General features: G+C 41.7%; 1 protein-coding gene across 2 annotated transcripts in view; it reads left to right on the plus strand.

Moving 5' to 3' along the window:
- The window catches only part of CDH4 (cadherin 4), a 1009876-nt gene extending 993634 nt beyond the window's left edge, over nucleotides 1–16242 (plus strand). For both annotated transcript variants that reach the window (XM_077252850.1, XM_077252851.1), the window contains 3 exons: nucleotides 1653–1792; nucleotides 3404–3568; nucleotides 7715–16242. In XM_077252850.1, coding sequence (XP_077108965.1) covers nucleotides 1653–1792; nucleotides 3404–3568; nucleotides 7715–7921 — 512 coding nt within the window. In that variant the 3' untranslated portion in view covers nucleotides 7922–16242. The remainder of the gene's footprint in view (nucleotides 1–1652; nucleotides 1793–3403; nucleotides 3569–7714) is intronic.
- The last annotated feature ends 919 nt before the right edge of the window (nucleotides 16243–17161 follow it).

The raw sequence follows: 17161 nt of genomic DNA on the forward strand, positions 1-17161 counted from the left end.
ATACACGCTTCCAGCAATCGCACCGGAAATCCCGCCCATCGGCGCCCGTGTCACATGACCGCGGGTCGCCGATGGGTTGGCATGACAACCAGAGGTCTCCAGCAGACCTCTATGGTTTTCACTGCCAGATTGCTAGGAGCGCCATCGGATGCTCATAGCAAGTCAACAATTCTGCTACATACAGGTGATCTGATCATCACCTGTATGTAGCAGAGCTGATCGGGATATGACAGCTTCTAATCTCCCATGGAGACTATTGAAGCATGCTGAAAGAATGCCTCATTCAAAATAAAAAATATCAAACATACACACATTTGGTGTCTCTGCATTCAAAATCGCCCGATCTGTCAATATTAAAAAATAATTAAGCCGATCGCTAAAAGACGTAACAAGAAAAAAGGTTAAAGGGAACCTGTCACCCCCAAAATCGATGGTGAGGTAAGCTCACCGTCATCAGGGGCTTATCTACAGCATTCTGTAATGCTGTAGATAAGCCACTGATGTTACCTGAAAAAGGAGAAAAAGAGGTTACATTATACTCACCTGGGCGGTCCCACTGCGGTCCGTGGTCAAATGGGTGTCTCCGGTCCGCTCCGGCGCCTCCTATCTTCATTCCATGACGTCCTCTTCTGGTCTTCGCGCCGCTGCTTCAGCACAGGCGTACTTTGTCTACCCTGTTGAGGGCAGAGCAAAGTACTGCAGTGCGCTGGGCCTCTCTGACCTTACCGGCACTGCAGTACTTAGCTCTGCCCTCAATAGGGCAGACAAAGTACGCCTGTGCTGAAGCAGCGGCGCGAAGACCAGAAGAGGACGTCATGGAATGAAGATGGGAGGCGCTGTACCGGACCTGAGACGCCCATCGGACCGGACCGCAGCGGGACCGCCCCTGGGTGAGTATAATCTAACATCTTTTTCTCCTTTCAGGTAACATCGGCAGCTTATCTACAGCATTACAGAATGCTGTAGATAAGCTCCTGATGACGGTGAGCTTATCTCACCATCGATTTTGGGGGTGACAGGTTCGCTTTAAAACACCAGAATTTATTTACTTATTTTTTTAAAAATTTTGGAATTTTTTTTCACCACTTAGATAAAATAGAACCTAGACATGTTTGGTGTCTATGAACTCGTAATGACCTGGAGAATCATAATGGGAGGTCAGTTTTAGCATTTAGTGAACCTAGTAAAAAAGTAAAACAAAAAAACAACTGTGGAATTGCACTTTTTTTGCAATTTCACCGCACTTGGAATTTGTTTCCTGTTTTACATTACAGAATATGGGAAAACCAATGGTGTAGTTCAAAAGTACAACTCGTCCCACCAAAAATGATCAAAAGTACAACTTGTCCCGCAAAAAAACGAACCCTCACATGGCCATATTGAAAGAAAAATAAAAAAGTTATGGCTCTGGGAAGAAGGGGAGCGAAAAACGAAAACAAAGTAAAAATATCTCTGGTCAATAAAGGGTTAAAATTGATGTGTATAATGCATTCTAACGTTGTCAGAAGTCAGTGCCATTTCTGGGTCTGGTTCATACATATTACCAGACTGTAGAAGACTTATTCCTCTTTTTCTACTAGACTGATCAGACCACTGCAATTTAGTATCAGGAAATAAATGGAACCAATATCCTTCTTCTGTCATTCTTTCAGCTATGGTTCTCCTGTTTGTCATGTGGATGAAGCGCAGAGAAAAAGAACGACATACAAAGCAGCTGCTGATCGACCCAGAAGATGACGTCAGGGACAACATCCTGAAGTATGACGAGGAGGGCGGTGGAGAGGAAGACCAGGTAATACCTGTGAGCATGGACACTGCACCTCAGTCACAGGGATAGGCAGTAGAGCGACATAACAGGTTGTCCACAGATGACTCAGGCTAGAAATCCGGACCAGAATCTTCTACAAAAGGAACAGCTCTCCATTTACAGATGGCTGTTTCAGGGTTCTTGTCCATGCAAAGTGAGAGACTGGTTGTCGGAATGACAGACATCAGAGAGTTTAAAGAGGTATTCCCATTTCCAATATTGTATCCCACTACTATAGTAGGTGTAATAATAATAATGTTAGCAAATAACTCCAATTAGAAATGTATTATTGTTCTTCTGATTCACTCTTCACTATTCGCTTACCCCATGTGCAGGGCATTGCAGTAGCTTAGGTATCCATGGTTACTACCAATAACAGCTCTCACTATATGAGTGGTGATACCTATGAATATCTAAGCTACTACAATGCCCTGTACATGGGGTAAGCAACATAGACTAACAGGAGAACTATACTACATTTCTAACTGGGGGGTATTTGCTAATATTATTGTTATTACACCATATTGCGATAGGATCTTGGAGATGGGATGCTTGCGCACACAGGCCAACTTGTGGCGTTTTAACTACCGCCGAACATTTTTTATTTAATAGCCCATTTAGACAGGCCATCCACACTTCCAACACTCCTCATTAATCATAATTTGTTCTGTGTGCATAGACTGTAGTTCTCGGGAGCACAAGTTCTGTTTACATAGGATAATGTGCTGCCGAGAATGATGATTTTTAAGTAAGCTCAAAAATAATTTCACCTGACAAACGAGCATTTTGCTTGTTCTTCTGGTGATTTGCAGCCTGATTACATTGACCGATTATGGCTCTAGGAATGCCCATTCACAGTAATCCGCTAGTATTAATACACCATAAAGGGTAAAATCTCGCTTTCTTGAGACCTCCAAGCTGGCGTAGGACAAATTATAGACTATGCAATGCTCTCTGGGGAAAAAAAAAATCTGCAAATAGCCTCTTCACAGAGAAAGAGAATATGGTCTCTAATGCCACTTATTGGAGGTAACAGTAATTATTGATCCTTGAAAGAAGCTTGCCACATGTTTTAAAGTAGAAAGCCAAACCAGAATTATCTACAAAATGAAAAAAAATCTCTATTTGCACATAATTTCAGGATTCTTGACCCTTGTCAGTGTAAAGTGACTGGTTGGGTGAGAGGCCTTCAAGGTAAAGAGTAACGTTTCTATTTACAGAAAATGCCAAGTTGGTGCAAGGAGACTTATAGGCCTTGCAATACTCCCTTAGAAGAGAGTATGCAAAAATGCTCTTCACAGAAAAAAGTGAACTGTGTCTCTTGTGCCACCTAGTAAAAGCAGCAATCCTATAAGTCAATATCAACACTTCACACATATTCTGTAGTAACACAAGAGGTGAGCGTGTTTGAGAACAGTGAGAAAAACTCAGAGCTAGAAGGAAAAACAATCTGCAGGGGACTTCAGTTAGCCGGCACCCAGCTCTGCCAGACCACTGCTGCAGCCGCTCGAAGAGATTCATTCAAAACTCTTTAAGCAATTTGGTGCAATGGAAACAGCTGCTTTTCCTCCTGCCAACACTTTGTTTTCCCACCAGGACTATGATTTAAGTCAGTTGCAACAGCCTGAGACGCTCGATCACGTTTTGAACAAAGTGGCAGGTGTCAGACGAGTGGACGAGAGGCCTGTCGGTGCAGAGCCACAATACCCAATAAGGCCTGTCATTCCACATCCCGGAGATATCGGAGATTTTATCACTGAGGTAATGATTAATAAAGACTTTTATCATGTAAACTGCTGCATGCTGCCTGGCAAGCCGGCTGTAGTAAATGAGTGCGCACACACTGTTTGTATCAATGAACCAAGGTTCAATCATTTCATTTTCTATCTACTTCAGACGGCCAGGAGGAAAGTCATTACCAAAGGCAGTGAAACGCAAGATTACATATATATGTGTTTGTGTGTGTGTCTGTGTGTATACACACACACACACACGCACACACGCACACACACATATATATAGAGCAAACATTCTAATAATGCAAATTAGTGTCAGACTTCCAATAGAGGGATATACTGGAAGTAGAGGTTGGCCCTGAAAAAACAGTGCTTGAAGATATGAGCACCTTTCCCCGTTATGTTTTTTGGACATTTAAGGATCCCCATACACATTAGACTAAAGTCGTCTGAACTCGATGGTATTGATGGGCTTGGCTTACGGTCTAATGTTTATGGCATTTGTTGTGAATTCTGCTTTTGGGCTCCCTCCAGTGGTTGTAGGTGGTAATGCAGTTGCCCCTGAGTTGCAGTCCTGGTCAGGTGTATCTGCTGATTGCAGTTCTGACTGGGGTATTTAGGCGTGCAGGATTCATTAGTCCTTGCCAGTTGTCCATGGTTGTTGGGAGGTTTTGGTCCTGGTTTGGTTCTTCTGCCTTCTGCCAAATCAGCAAAGATAAGTGTCTGGTTTTGTTTCTGTGGCACACATGCTGTGTGCTTAATAATTCTGTGCTATTCAGTGTTTTTTGTCCAGCTTAGATTGTGTCAGTATTTTCTCAGTCTTGTTGGATTCTCTGGAGTGGCAGATATACATTCCATGTCTTTAGTTAGATTGTGGAACTTTTTGTATTATCTGCTGTGGATATTTTTGGAAGGGTTTTAATACTGACCGCTTAGTATTCTGTCCTATCTTTCCCTATTTAGCTAGAGTGGCCTCTTTTGCTGAATCCTGTTTTCTGCCTGCGTGTGTCTTTCCTCTCCTACTCACAGTCAATATTCCTGGGGGGCTGCCTATCCTTTGGGGTTCTGCTCTGAGGCAAGGTAGTATTCCTATTTCTATCTATAGGGGTGTTTAGTCCTCCGGCTGTGTCGAGGTGTCTAGGGTTTGTTAGGCACACCCCACGGCTACTTCTAGTTGCGGTGTTAGTTCAGGTTTTGCGGTCAGTACAGTTTCCACCTACTCCAGAGAAAGATCATGCGGCTCCAAAGTCACCGGATCATAACAGCCATTGTCGTCCAACTGATGATTGGGAGAGATGTTGATCGCGCATTGCTGATTTTGGACTGCCGATCACATTGTTCTCTTAGGGTGCGTACACATTGTGTTATTGGGTCCGGGCGGGGCATACATCCCAAATCCCCTGCAAATCCGGGTCCAGACGTATGTACCTGCGGGTCCGTAGCCTGTAATGGTGATGGCAGAGCGAATGTGTGCTCTGACGTGCACCATTTTCAGGAGTGTACACCTACAAGAGGTGGCGACTCAGTCATAGTAGATGGTGTCTGGGTGTCTGCCCCTGTGGCGTACACTACCGAAAAAGAAGCATGGAAAAGCGCATGATCGCTAGGCCGTCACCATTACAGTCTGTGGTCCCCATCAGCACATACCTCCGGACCCCATTTTTCAGAGGATTTTGGATGTATGCCTTGGCGGGGACACAGAACAAAATATGAAAGCACCTTTAGAGATAAGCCACCGATCGACATATTCGGCCAAGAGAGCTCTCCTGTGTATGGAAGCTAAGATGGCAATCAACCGATTGGCCGGCTTTATGCTAGATTCACATCTGCATTGGAATCTCTATCGTGGATGCTAGCAAACATGGCAAAAAAAAGATAGCTCAGCATGAAGGGCTAAGTTTTGATGGACAGAGTGCCGCTGATTTTGAGGGAGAGAGTAACTCTCTTGCTCTGCTTGCTCTTGTTTCCTTCCCTCTCATGGATGCTACCAGACACACTGGATTGCTGAGTTTGGGTTTTGGTATGGACCCATTTATGAAGTATAAGATGGGTTCACTATAAATGTCGATGGCTGGATACCACTTTGAAGCTCACATTGTTCCTTGAATTGCATCTCGGTAAGATTTGGAAGGCAGTAATTATTGATCTGAATGGTCGCTTTATGGACCTCTCAGGACACCGCTGTCATTTTAGTTATAATGTGACATCTGATTTATATTTGAAGCAAATTTGCTAACAAAAAAAATAATTTTTTGTCCATTGCATACAGTGAGCGCCAGACGAACGATAGATCTGTAATTCTAGACACAAAGAGCTCAGCTAACCATATTATTTTTTTTAATCAGTAATATAGGAGTCTGTATGTTTCTTTGTGAGCACAGTCTCTTTTATTAAAGAAAGTGCTTTCCTATTTTCTAATCAAATCGAGATTTTATTTCCTCTGAGACGGTTGGCAGAAGTCAGGAATATTAAATGCAGCCATGTTTTAATTAGAATAACATATTGTTCTGGCTTTTATCTGTCAGTGTTTTGCTCTTCGGGCCCACACAGCTTTGTCGAGTCAGTGAATTACTATATATCCCAATGTGAAGTTTGCAGTTCTGGGTTTTACACTGTCTGACACTATTAAAATCAGCTTGTTGATTAAATGACCATTAATCCAAGGTTTATCTTGTGTAAATCATGTCTCATATTAAATCAGTTACTCAACCTAACAAGTAACCTTCAGATTTAAGTCATCAATATACTGTATATTTTCCTTTCTTGCTTCAGGTCCATCGTAGTCACTGGGATATAATATAAACCTATTACTACTACACAGGTTATTATTGAGCACTTATCTGGCCCAAACATGGTGACATAACTTCCTGAGAAATGTTTAGCCCGTAAAGCTAGTAATGGAGTAGATTGTAAGCTTCAGGCAAAAATCCACATTCTGCTGTGGAAGTGGCCAAGATGTGCTGCTAATTTATTTATTTTTTTATTATTATTAGCTTATTCTTGTTGTGGACTGGGATACATATAGTAATACTGTAATTCCAGCATTACTTCTATACATGGTGTAGAGATTCAAGCTCAGCTGCCTGTTATTAGACAAGCAAACCCTGAGATGGAGTGCAAAGGAATGACTTTTCCCACCCATTCTCCTTTGGTCACTTCTAAATCCTGAACCTAAAGCTAAAAAATCCTTTCAGTAACCTGTTGTTACTGGTGCACATTCTTCCGTGACTTACACCACTGAGGCCAGCCACCTCGGTGACACATATCTGCAATCCAGGATTTTACATCCTGCTTTCCTACAATGACCTAAAGCTAATATGTGAATAATAAATAACATTTCAGTAGTTTAAAGGGGTTTGCCTCCTTTTAGATAATATTTGGCCCAGGCTGTAGTTTTTTTTAGACATAACAAACTGCGCTGTACTCACCTTCCCAGGACCACTAGAGAGTCTCTATCACTGCACCTTGTGTCTGACATTGGCAGCAGCACTGGCATCACGTCGCCATTGTGGCAGCCAGTCAGTGAGCTTGGTAACTCTACCCATATAGACAGGACCCCCTCTTCTGAGCCACTGAGCTCACTACTTGGCTGCTGTGCTGTCAGCCGGACGTCAGCGCCGAAGCCAATGTCAGACATCGTGGGCACACAGTGACCATTAGACACCGGCACAGCTTCTGAGTTTGAACAAATGAAGTCACTTCAGGAAAACTCTGGAGGTCCTTTTCCTGAAGCAGCTTGACAGTCATTCTTGTGGCGGTTCCGGCATCTTTTCCTCTATGCTGTGAGGTGCAACTGTCTATGCAGGCAATTTCCAATTCTATTCAGCTTCGAAGACACATGAAGAATGAGAATGTCATTTCTTTTAACCGCTTCAGGGTTTCCGGATGTGATTCCTTTAACTGATCAGGTATACATGCTACCTACATTTTCAGATGAAGGCACCAGATTTTAGGTATTTCTGTAGAGGAAAGCCCTAATAAGGGACAATATGTCTTGTTTCTAGAGTCCTTATTTAGTGTATACATCTTTCACTGCCTCCTGTCACTCCACACATGAGGAGCTTGGTTTGAATTGCAAGTAGAAAATGTTCAGAATGAGAAAAATCCATCTGACTTCTCTGCCTCATCCCTCACCAGCTTCTAAAGCTTTGCTTTTCCTCTTCCCTTTCAGGGCCTACGAGCAGCAGACAACGATCCTACAGCGCCACCTTATGACTCTCTCCTGGTATTCGACTATGAAGGCAGCGGTTCCACCGCCGGCTCTGTTAGTTCTCTCAATTCCTCTAGCTCTGAGGATCAGGACTTTGAGTACTTGAACGACTGGGGCCCTCGTTTCAAAAAACTTGCCGATTTGTATGGTGGTGGAGAGGAAGATTGACTGGACATCTGCATCTTATCAGAAGATAACCTCCTCAGTTGTACAGTGGCAGCTTTCATTTTTTATTATTAAACTCCCGACTCCCACCCCCCTTCCTGACTGCGTTCTTTTTAGTGCTAAATTAGGCAAACTTTCTTTCTCGGCTTCTTTCCAGTTTTGCTTGGCAGGTGCGTAAAGCACAAAACACCTTTTATCTTCATTTCCTATTTCACTCTGCACCAGGTAAAAGATTTCAATTCCGTTCTGGTATACGATGCATTACGCATTTTGGCAGTCATCTCAGAGTCTTAGTTTTACATAGGGAGAAACATGGAGTCAGGGATTGACTGCCGATCAGGACTGAAGCTGCGGGGCGGATAGGATTTTCTGGCACTAGAAATGGATTTAGATTCATTCTATGCCACAAAATACACATTATTATTTTATTTAATACATCCTAACATCCTGGTTAAACCTGAAATATAAAAATGAACATAAAAGGCACATAAATCCTACTTCTTCCCTGCTGACATAACAAAGGTCATCCCATTCTTGGGAGTCTTGTCAGCCGGGAGGAATGAATTCCCCAACTGGAATGAAGCATTTCTGTCACATTTTTTGTGAACTTATTAGGAATCTGGCATGTCTGCGTTCCATTATTGCTGCTTCCCACCCTTTATTTTATCTGTGTGCCTGTGTATATAATATACAGTATATACCATATGTGTGTATATTATAGACACCCTCGTACACACATCTGTACATAGGTGAGCAGGGAGGTTTCCTGAAGACTAGAGTGATTCGCCACTCTGTCGTCTTAACTTGAAAAGAAAAAAAAAAACACAAAAGAACTTTTTTCTAAAAAAAAAAGAAAAGCACTGTTTTTACAAATGAAAACAAAATGACCAAAAAAACGGAAAATATTGAAAAAAAAAGAAAAAAAAACAATTTAAAAAAATTTATGTTTTTTGAAAAGTGCCTTTTCGGTACACTACGTGAGGTGATATAAGTCTCAGGAGAAGTCGGAGGAGGGAAGAGGGATTAAAGTGGTGGCCAGTACAAAACATCAACCAAGCCAGACACCACAGCTGCAGGAGCCCATCTTGGCAATGAATAGGTTACACTGGTGAACTGGGGATTTTTATAGTTTTGCTGTTAGTACCTCCACTGGTTTCTCTGGCAGTGAAGGGGTTAAGAAAGCCGATTTCCTCATGTATTATTTACTCAATGTACTTTGTTTTGTGGATGAGATTCGCCTGTCACGTATCTGATAATGATCACTGAACATTGTGAGAAGCTGTGGCACAAATATATCAGTACTGATCATATTGTTACACCAGAACTATCTAAAAGGGCTTGTCTGAGATTTTACTAAAAAGGTTTGCTTCTTTTTTTTTTTTAGAGACAACGCCATTCATACCCTTAGGCTGCGCCTGGTATTGCAGTTTATCACACATCCAACTGAAAAGTTGTATTAGAAGATGAAGAGAAGGCGCTGTCTCTGGAAAAGCAAGCGGTCGCCTATCCATTAGGAACTGGTGATATCATGGACAATCTCATCCATAAATATTGCCCCTTATACTTTCATTTTCAACATATGTATACACTATATGTAGATAGCAAAAGTACAGAAGACTCTTTGGAGCGGACGCTGCAAAAGCAATGTTTCAGCTCCAAAGAGCCTTCATCATGCTTGATAAAGGCTCTGAGGAGCCGGAACGTTGCTTTTGTACATGTGCGCTGATTACAAAGTCTGCTGTACTTTTGATACCTACTGTATATATAGTGTGCTGCCTGCATTTTTTGCATATAAATATATATATATATAGACACATGCGTAGATATATATATAAAATATATACACACACAGAAATATATTAGATATTTGACTGGACTGCAGATGATTAAGGTGTGTGATATTAATAGGCTACTTCTCCATAAATATATTAATGACAATTCTGTTATGAAAAAAGATGCCGATTTATTTCCAATTATATATAAAAGTGTGTGCGGACAGATGTAATATACCAGTAGGAGGCAGTGTACTATATAGTATAATAGATATTACAGCAAGGTAGTATGGACTGCAAGCCTTATATGTAACAGTAAAATATAAGCAACACCTAGCATGCAGTTGTTGTGGCAGGAAGCCGCTGCCTGTTCTGTTCTGCATGTTAGTCCATAGTGTCTTCAGGAGCCAAAGGCCTGACTGCTCCCACCATCTATCTGTAAGTTCCCACCAAAATTGTTTGTTCTTAGACTTTCTAATATACATTCTAATTTTTAGACACTGCAGACATAGTTTACAGTGACACACAGTCTTAAAATGCACCAAATCGATCAAAATGGGTCTTGGTGGTTGATAATTCTGACTAATTTTAAAGGAAACCTATCGCATGATTCATGCTGCCCAAACCACAGCCGCATGAATTGGAGCCTGGCTGCACCATTGCAGCGAGGTCTAACTCTATGGCGTTTCAGAGACTGTAGAGACTGTAAACTTTGAAGATCTGGCTGGGGGCCATAGCCGGAGATGGCACTATTCCGACTCTTCCAGTCCTAGAAGTGATTGATAGGTCTCTACCATAGCTCTGTCAGTCACCCACAACGGTTTGCGGAAAAGCCAGCCGGGAAGGAGCCGGACTATTCTCGTCCCCAGCTATGGACTTCGGACGGATCTTCTAACTGTATTTACTATGAAACGTTGGAGCTTCAGAGAAAATATACCTAACTGCAATTGTGCAGCCAGGCTCTAATTCATGCTGCCCATGGATTGGGCAGGATAAAGCAGGTGACAGCTTCCCTTTAATACTGTCTAGTCTGTGTTTTACCACCTGCTAGCTGGCTTACTCTGTGGCAGAAATGTGCCCATTACTCGGGCAACCCCTTCCCAATCTGTAAAATAATAACACATACTCCAGTGTCGGCGCCGATACATCGGTGTTGGCACTGGCTCTCCCGGGGCAGCCAATCAACACTTAACTTTTCTCTCCTACAGATGAATAGCATATATCTGGAGGAAAATAGAGAACAGTAGCCCTTTAACCCATACCCTTGTTTTGATAAACCACATCCATTTTTAGCGAGGTCACGCCACCTAGGTGGACCCGTCATGAAAATTGTCTAAGGCACATGATAAAAATGGTGCAAGTCAATAAGACAGTTTTTTGGCTCCTTTAGCTTGATAAATATGCCATTTTGTTTTCCAATTTCTTACTAGTTTCAGAATAAAAGCTGAGAGCTGAGTGTTTCCAACAGCTCTGACCAGCCTAGACAATCCTCTGTGAGCTCCTGTGGACTCCAGGATGATACATTTCAGGTCTCATTCGGAAATTCATGAGTTTTCTTGTACATAAAATCACGGACTGTTGTTCATTAGTGTTTTGGATAGGAGTTTCATCAGTGTTTGCTCAGTGTATCAGTTTTTACCATCATTGTTTCGTCAGTGAAAATCCAAAAATAAAACGACAAAGCTTCTCATTTCCATTATAATGTCAATCACAGACAGCACACGGCCTATACGCTGATGCCATCTGTAATTTTGATCCCTGACTTGCATCAAAAACGTGCATGTGTCAGTGATTTTTTGCAGAACAGCCCCATAAATGGGTATGTGTTCTATCCATGAAAATAACAGATAACACATGTGCGTTACGGTGGATTTTCTGATGCCTACTTCCGGGCCACATTCCAACTAGACTTGTCCAGCGATGCTCAATGCATCTAGTCGGCATGTGACCACATGTATGCAAATCGCATACACATCAGAGAATCTTTGCAGTGCGTAATTTGAGGATTCACACGTCTGTGGTCACATAGAGCGACCACAGACTTGTAGCCCAAGTCCTTTAAACCTCTATAGGTAACAATACAATATCCTTTACCTGACAGCCAAAAGTTTGAAACTGATAAGAAATTCTTCTACTACTTGAGCCCCTACAAAATTTGTTGTAAGACCTGCTCTGTTTAGTTTTGTCAGGTCAGTGGGTGAATGAACTTTAAAGGTGACAGCCACTTTCCTGAGTCACAAATCCATTGAGAGTAGTTGTCAATGTCACCCGTTTGCCAACTGCTGAAGTTTGGCCATACAAAACACATCACTCAGGGGGCAAGAATGAGTACAGAACAAAGCTATGGGTATAACAGATATCTGCCCATGAATCATCACGTACTTTGTACAGATTTTAAATATCTTTTTAATAATATATTTACCCTAAGTCATTACTGTACAATTTCCACTAGACCTGTCCTTAGATCATCAATATATCCTTGTGTTGCACAATTCCTTCTATTCTTACCTTCAATGACTAGGACCCTCATACCATGATAAAAACATGTTGTCAACCGCCAACCCCCTCACATTCACGCTCTACAATTACCCACACTCCATGTGATTTACCCAATGTACATGCGCATGGAAACGTTCGGTCAAACAGGATATGGAATAAATCTATGCATTTAAAACCAAATAATAATGACTTCTAATGGGACAGACAGCTCCAGTTTTCTAGGCTTTTTTCCAGATATAAACAATCAGTTATTAACATAGGAGACATTGAATGTTGCGCTATGATACTGAATTTATAAAGTTCCAAAAACTTTAATAAAGTTCTCGCTGCAAAGACTTTATAGTAAAGGTGCCCATATACCTAAGTGGACTATTTCAGCAGGACCATGTGGAGACCTCCTACCTGTCCTCCGACTGCTGATGTCAGAGGAAAGAAGGATCGGACCTGTTTTCTCTGACAGCTGCTGACTTCCCTTTCCAGACTCCGAACGTATTCATGCTCTGCAGCGCATGTGTAGGCAGGAGCGGGGAGAAATATATCATGCGGCAGATCACTGTTGCGATGTACGAACACCTTAAAGGGTATCTGTCACAGGTTTTTTTCCACCTAATCTGAGACCATCACAATGTGGAAACAGAGACTCTGACTCCAGTGATGCATCAGTTACTGAGCTGCTTGCTCAATTTTGATAATCTCCTGCTGATAAAAGAGTGATTTTATCACTAAAAGACTAGTAAACCTGCTGCTTGGTAATCAAGGAGCTCTGCATATCCCCGCCCCACCACTGATTGGTAGCTTTCTGTGTACACTGAGCATAGGCAAAAAGCTACCAATCAGAAGTGTTTGGGCGGGGTTGTGCAGAGCTCAGCATTTAGAGAACTCCTAAATCTACAGCAAATAAAACAGTGATTTTTGTCAAAATGAAAGCAAAGCAGCCCAGTAAGTGGCACAGTTGGACCAGTATATCTGCCCCTACATCATGCTGCTCTTAGATGGGATAGCAGTAACATGGTGACAGATTTCCTTAAAGCCTATAAGCAAGAGTAGTACATTTCTGAAAACTTCTAAGCACAGTAAAATGTATATACGTAACGAACAAGTGTATGATGTATATAAAAAGTAATTATAAACCACCTCAAATCAGAAATATAATAATATGGAAAGTACGGTGTGATACATCCAGAATGAGACTTGCACGAACTAGATAGAAGCACAAGTAGAGAAAAGGCAAAAATATATAAAAGCTATAGAGGGAAAAGATATTTTCCACCCAAATGTATTTTAAAAAATCTATAGATTTTTTGATATGTCAAAAAGTAGAGATAAAATATAGGACACTCCTCATAAAAACAGGACAGAAAAACAGTACTTTTTCTATTTAATATAATAGAGTACCATCTGATGGAGCAATGCACTGCCTACAACCAGTGTCCTACATAGGATTGGCAGGCGGCTTGTCCCTAATAGCTAGTCTTTTTCAGATCTCTTTAAGGGTAAGTTCACACAATTTTTTTTCAGATGGGTTTGGAGTGGGTGCGCTCTTAGACATGTCTGAAAAAGCACTTTAAAAAACACTCAAAACAATGAAAAAATTCAGGTTATGTTTAAAAAAAAAAAGACTTGCTGTTCATACGTTCAGGTATCTGAGCGACTTTTAACCACTTCCGGTTTCCAAAGACGCCCAGTTGATAAAATAGGTGAGCTAACCATTCTTCATGAGTTTTCCACACTGAAGATGCTCCACACTTTAGTCAATGGGAAAAACACCCCAAAGATGCCTGGGTGTCTTTTTGAACATTTTTTTCTCTTCAAAAACCGCTAGTGGTTTCATCATTACTGAATGGAGTTTAGAAATGCATTTGGAATCCACCAAAAGATGCCCCAAAAACGCTGGAAAAAAAACACTAGAAAAAACTGCCAGTGATCAAAAACATCAAAGAAATGTTCAGGAAATTGACAAAAAATTCTAAAAGATACTTCAGGTCTACAAAACGCCAGGGAAAAGGATAGTTCCCTCATATGTTTTACTCTTGAAAAACAGAAGTTTGGGGCTACCTGAAAAAAACAATTTGTACATATCTTAGGGCCCCCATAGAGATTAGATAAGTCACGAGAGCATGCCGAAATCAGCGTGTTCGGCCAACCAACTAATGTGTATGGGGGATCGACCCAACATCATATGTTGGATCGTTTTGTTCTACACAAAGATGAGCCACTGGCAGAGGAGTCTGGCAGTGGCTTTCTCATAGAGAGCACAGGAAGGCTCAGCAGACCCCAGGGATCCAGTGTTTGATCTAAACAGGATCTCCAAAATCACAAAGGTTTAATAAAAGCCTACATTTTATATACATCAGAATCAGATGTGTGGCAGTTCCACAGTAATAATAGCTATTTCAGGCACAGAGCCATTACTTAGACTTATCCTGTCATCTGTTACGTGCAACTGTTTCTAGACAAAGCTACATATGTTCTCCAGACTGTAGATCACAGGGCCGTGCCTTATTGGATCAAAGCTTGTGCGTTGTGTTATATCCAGACATCTTGTCACACACCAACTCCATTTTTGTCACCAATTTCTAAGCTTGCTTCATCTGCAAGGACACAGGGTCTTGAGATTACTCCACGCTACCATCCATCAGACGGTCATTGTGTTTAACGAGAATAGTAAAGAGTAGTTGCTGGATGTAACCAATATTGTAGACGACAACCTGGTGATCTTGTTTTTTTCTGTATACCAATTATGCAATATGAAGGCTGACATGCTATATGAGCGGACTTCCTGAGAGATCCAGTTCTTGGCCAAAGCAAGGAGAATGTAAAGAGGAGTAGATAACCCTACAGGTCAGCTGGGTCCTCAGTGTACTATGCAAACCAAGGAAGATTGGACACTGGGAGGAAATTCAGTCTTAAAATGGATTTTTGTGTACTTGGTACATTTCGATATATGTAGCCATCTCCTGGCAAATTGCAGTTCCAAAGGAAACATGACATTAAAGCAATTTCCAGGCTTTTGATTCAATTCATTCAATGTATATGCCATAGAATAAACGAAACATATAGCACAGAAACAGGTAAAGAAAAAAAAAGCAGAGTATATAACTTGTATAAATGTTGAGTAATTACAGCATATCCCCCGAGCTGCATAGTAATGGGATGTAATTACCCCCTTCACTGCCACAGAGTGACGTCACCATGTTAGCCATGACCTGCAGATATCGCTGTCACGCAAGTATGTCACTTCAGAGACATAAGGCCTCTACCCCTGATCACTGCACCATGTGTATATAATTTATACATGTGTAAAATATATATGTGCACTGCAAAGAAAAAGCTGCTTGTTGTATTTTGGGTGCGTGATCCAGGACCTCCCAAGAAAAAAAAATCAGCCTTTCAATCCCATGTTTCCAATTCTGCTCCAACGAACCTTGGAATCTGCTAGCGGAGACCGCCGGCAAATAACCAGCCATTGAATAGGTTATTTCAAGTCCCCTAATGGCTGGAACAGGTGAGCGTCACCTTTGCTCTGGCTCACATCATTTTACTTACTGCTTCCCTGCATGATTTTGATTTGACGATGCTACACCCCTCGCCTTCACCCTTCTTTACCCCATTTCCCCGCATGTAACGTTTTTTGCAGTTCCCAAATAAAATACGCTCTTGCCCATAAGTGCAATCCAGGCACACGACCACTGCAACAGTCTAATAAATGAGTAAAGAAAAAGATCTATCTGAAAAAATGTAAAAAAAAACCCTTCTTTTGTAAAAACTGTCAACAGCACAAAACTTTTTTATATATTGTTGTTTGTAGTTTTTTTTGTACTTAAAGAAAACTAAAAAAAATATTGAGAAAAAAAAGGGGTGAAGAGGACCATAAACCCGTACATGTGTCTGTGTGTTTGCCTAATATTACAATTTCTTAAATGACTCTGGTTAATTGTGTGTTTATGCTGAATTGGATCCATGCCATCTTGCTCTGGTGTAAGAAAAAAAAAAAAGAAATAAAAAAAGATAATTTAAAGAATAAACAAGTGAAATAAAACCTCCCGGATTCTCCATGTGGATGTGTATTTGTTCCACCTTGTTCTATCACGTATAACAGTTTTGTTACCTGTTTTCACTGACTGCATACATGCTAATAAATGTTTAAAGACCCAACACTGGACAGAGAACAACAGCAGCATAAATGCATATGACCGATGTGCCACAATTCTGTTGTGAACTTACTATACAATGCATCAAAAAGCTTGTTTCTATGCCCCCGAGCATATAGAAGCAGGCAGCCTGGGAATTTGTCCCGTAATACTTGTGTCACGACTCAGCTGTTGGGTGACCCGGGACCAGAGGCTCCTTCCCTGTCCCTAACACTGGGGGGTGCCCTAGCTCGCCCTATTCCCCGAGATACTTCTGAAGGTGAAGATACTGGGGCCTCAACCCTTGCCTTAGCTCCAGAATCCGCCCTCAGTCTGTTCTCTTCCCCCACCCAGGGAGGGGAGCTGCCGTGTACCGCAGTACACCAACCCAATGAACAAGGCAACACGAACAAGGGTAAACAAAAATACCAGGCATACAAATATTCACTCACATAACAAATGAATACACCGAGGACTGGAGGACAGGGAATAACCAAAGTAAGAGGAGGGAAGGTAATTATCGCATTTACAAACCCTGCAACAGTCACAGATAAATCCTCCAAACTCCTCATATAACCACCAAAACACCTCTCCTCCAAGCCATGCAGCATAAGCTAGCTCTGACAATGTGTTTCAATCAAGACCCAGATTATAAAGGGGATAGGAGTGGCTAAATGAGCTTAGCTGAGAGTTCCCAACATGGCCGATTAACCCCTGGTCTGCCAGCGTGATAACTTGGCCACCCATGTATTACAATGATGCTCAAACCCACCTAAGCGGCTCTATGCATTGACTCCAAAATATGGGAGGTAGATAACTCCATGTCTTCTATGTGAATGGGG

Source organism: Ranitomeya variabilis, chromosome 4, assembly GCF_051348905.1.
Source record: "Ranitomeya variabilis isolate aRanVar5 chromosome 4, aRanVar5.hap1, whole genome shotgun sequence".
Classification (NCBI taxonomy): domain Eukaryota; kingdom Metazoa; phylum Chordata; class Amphibia; order Anura; family Dendrobatidae; genus Ranitomeya; species Ranitomeya variabilis.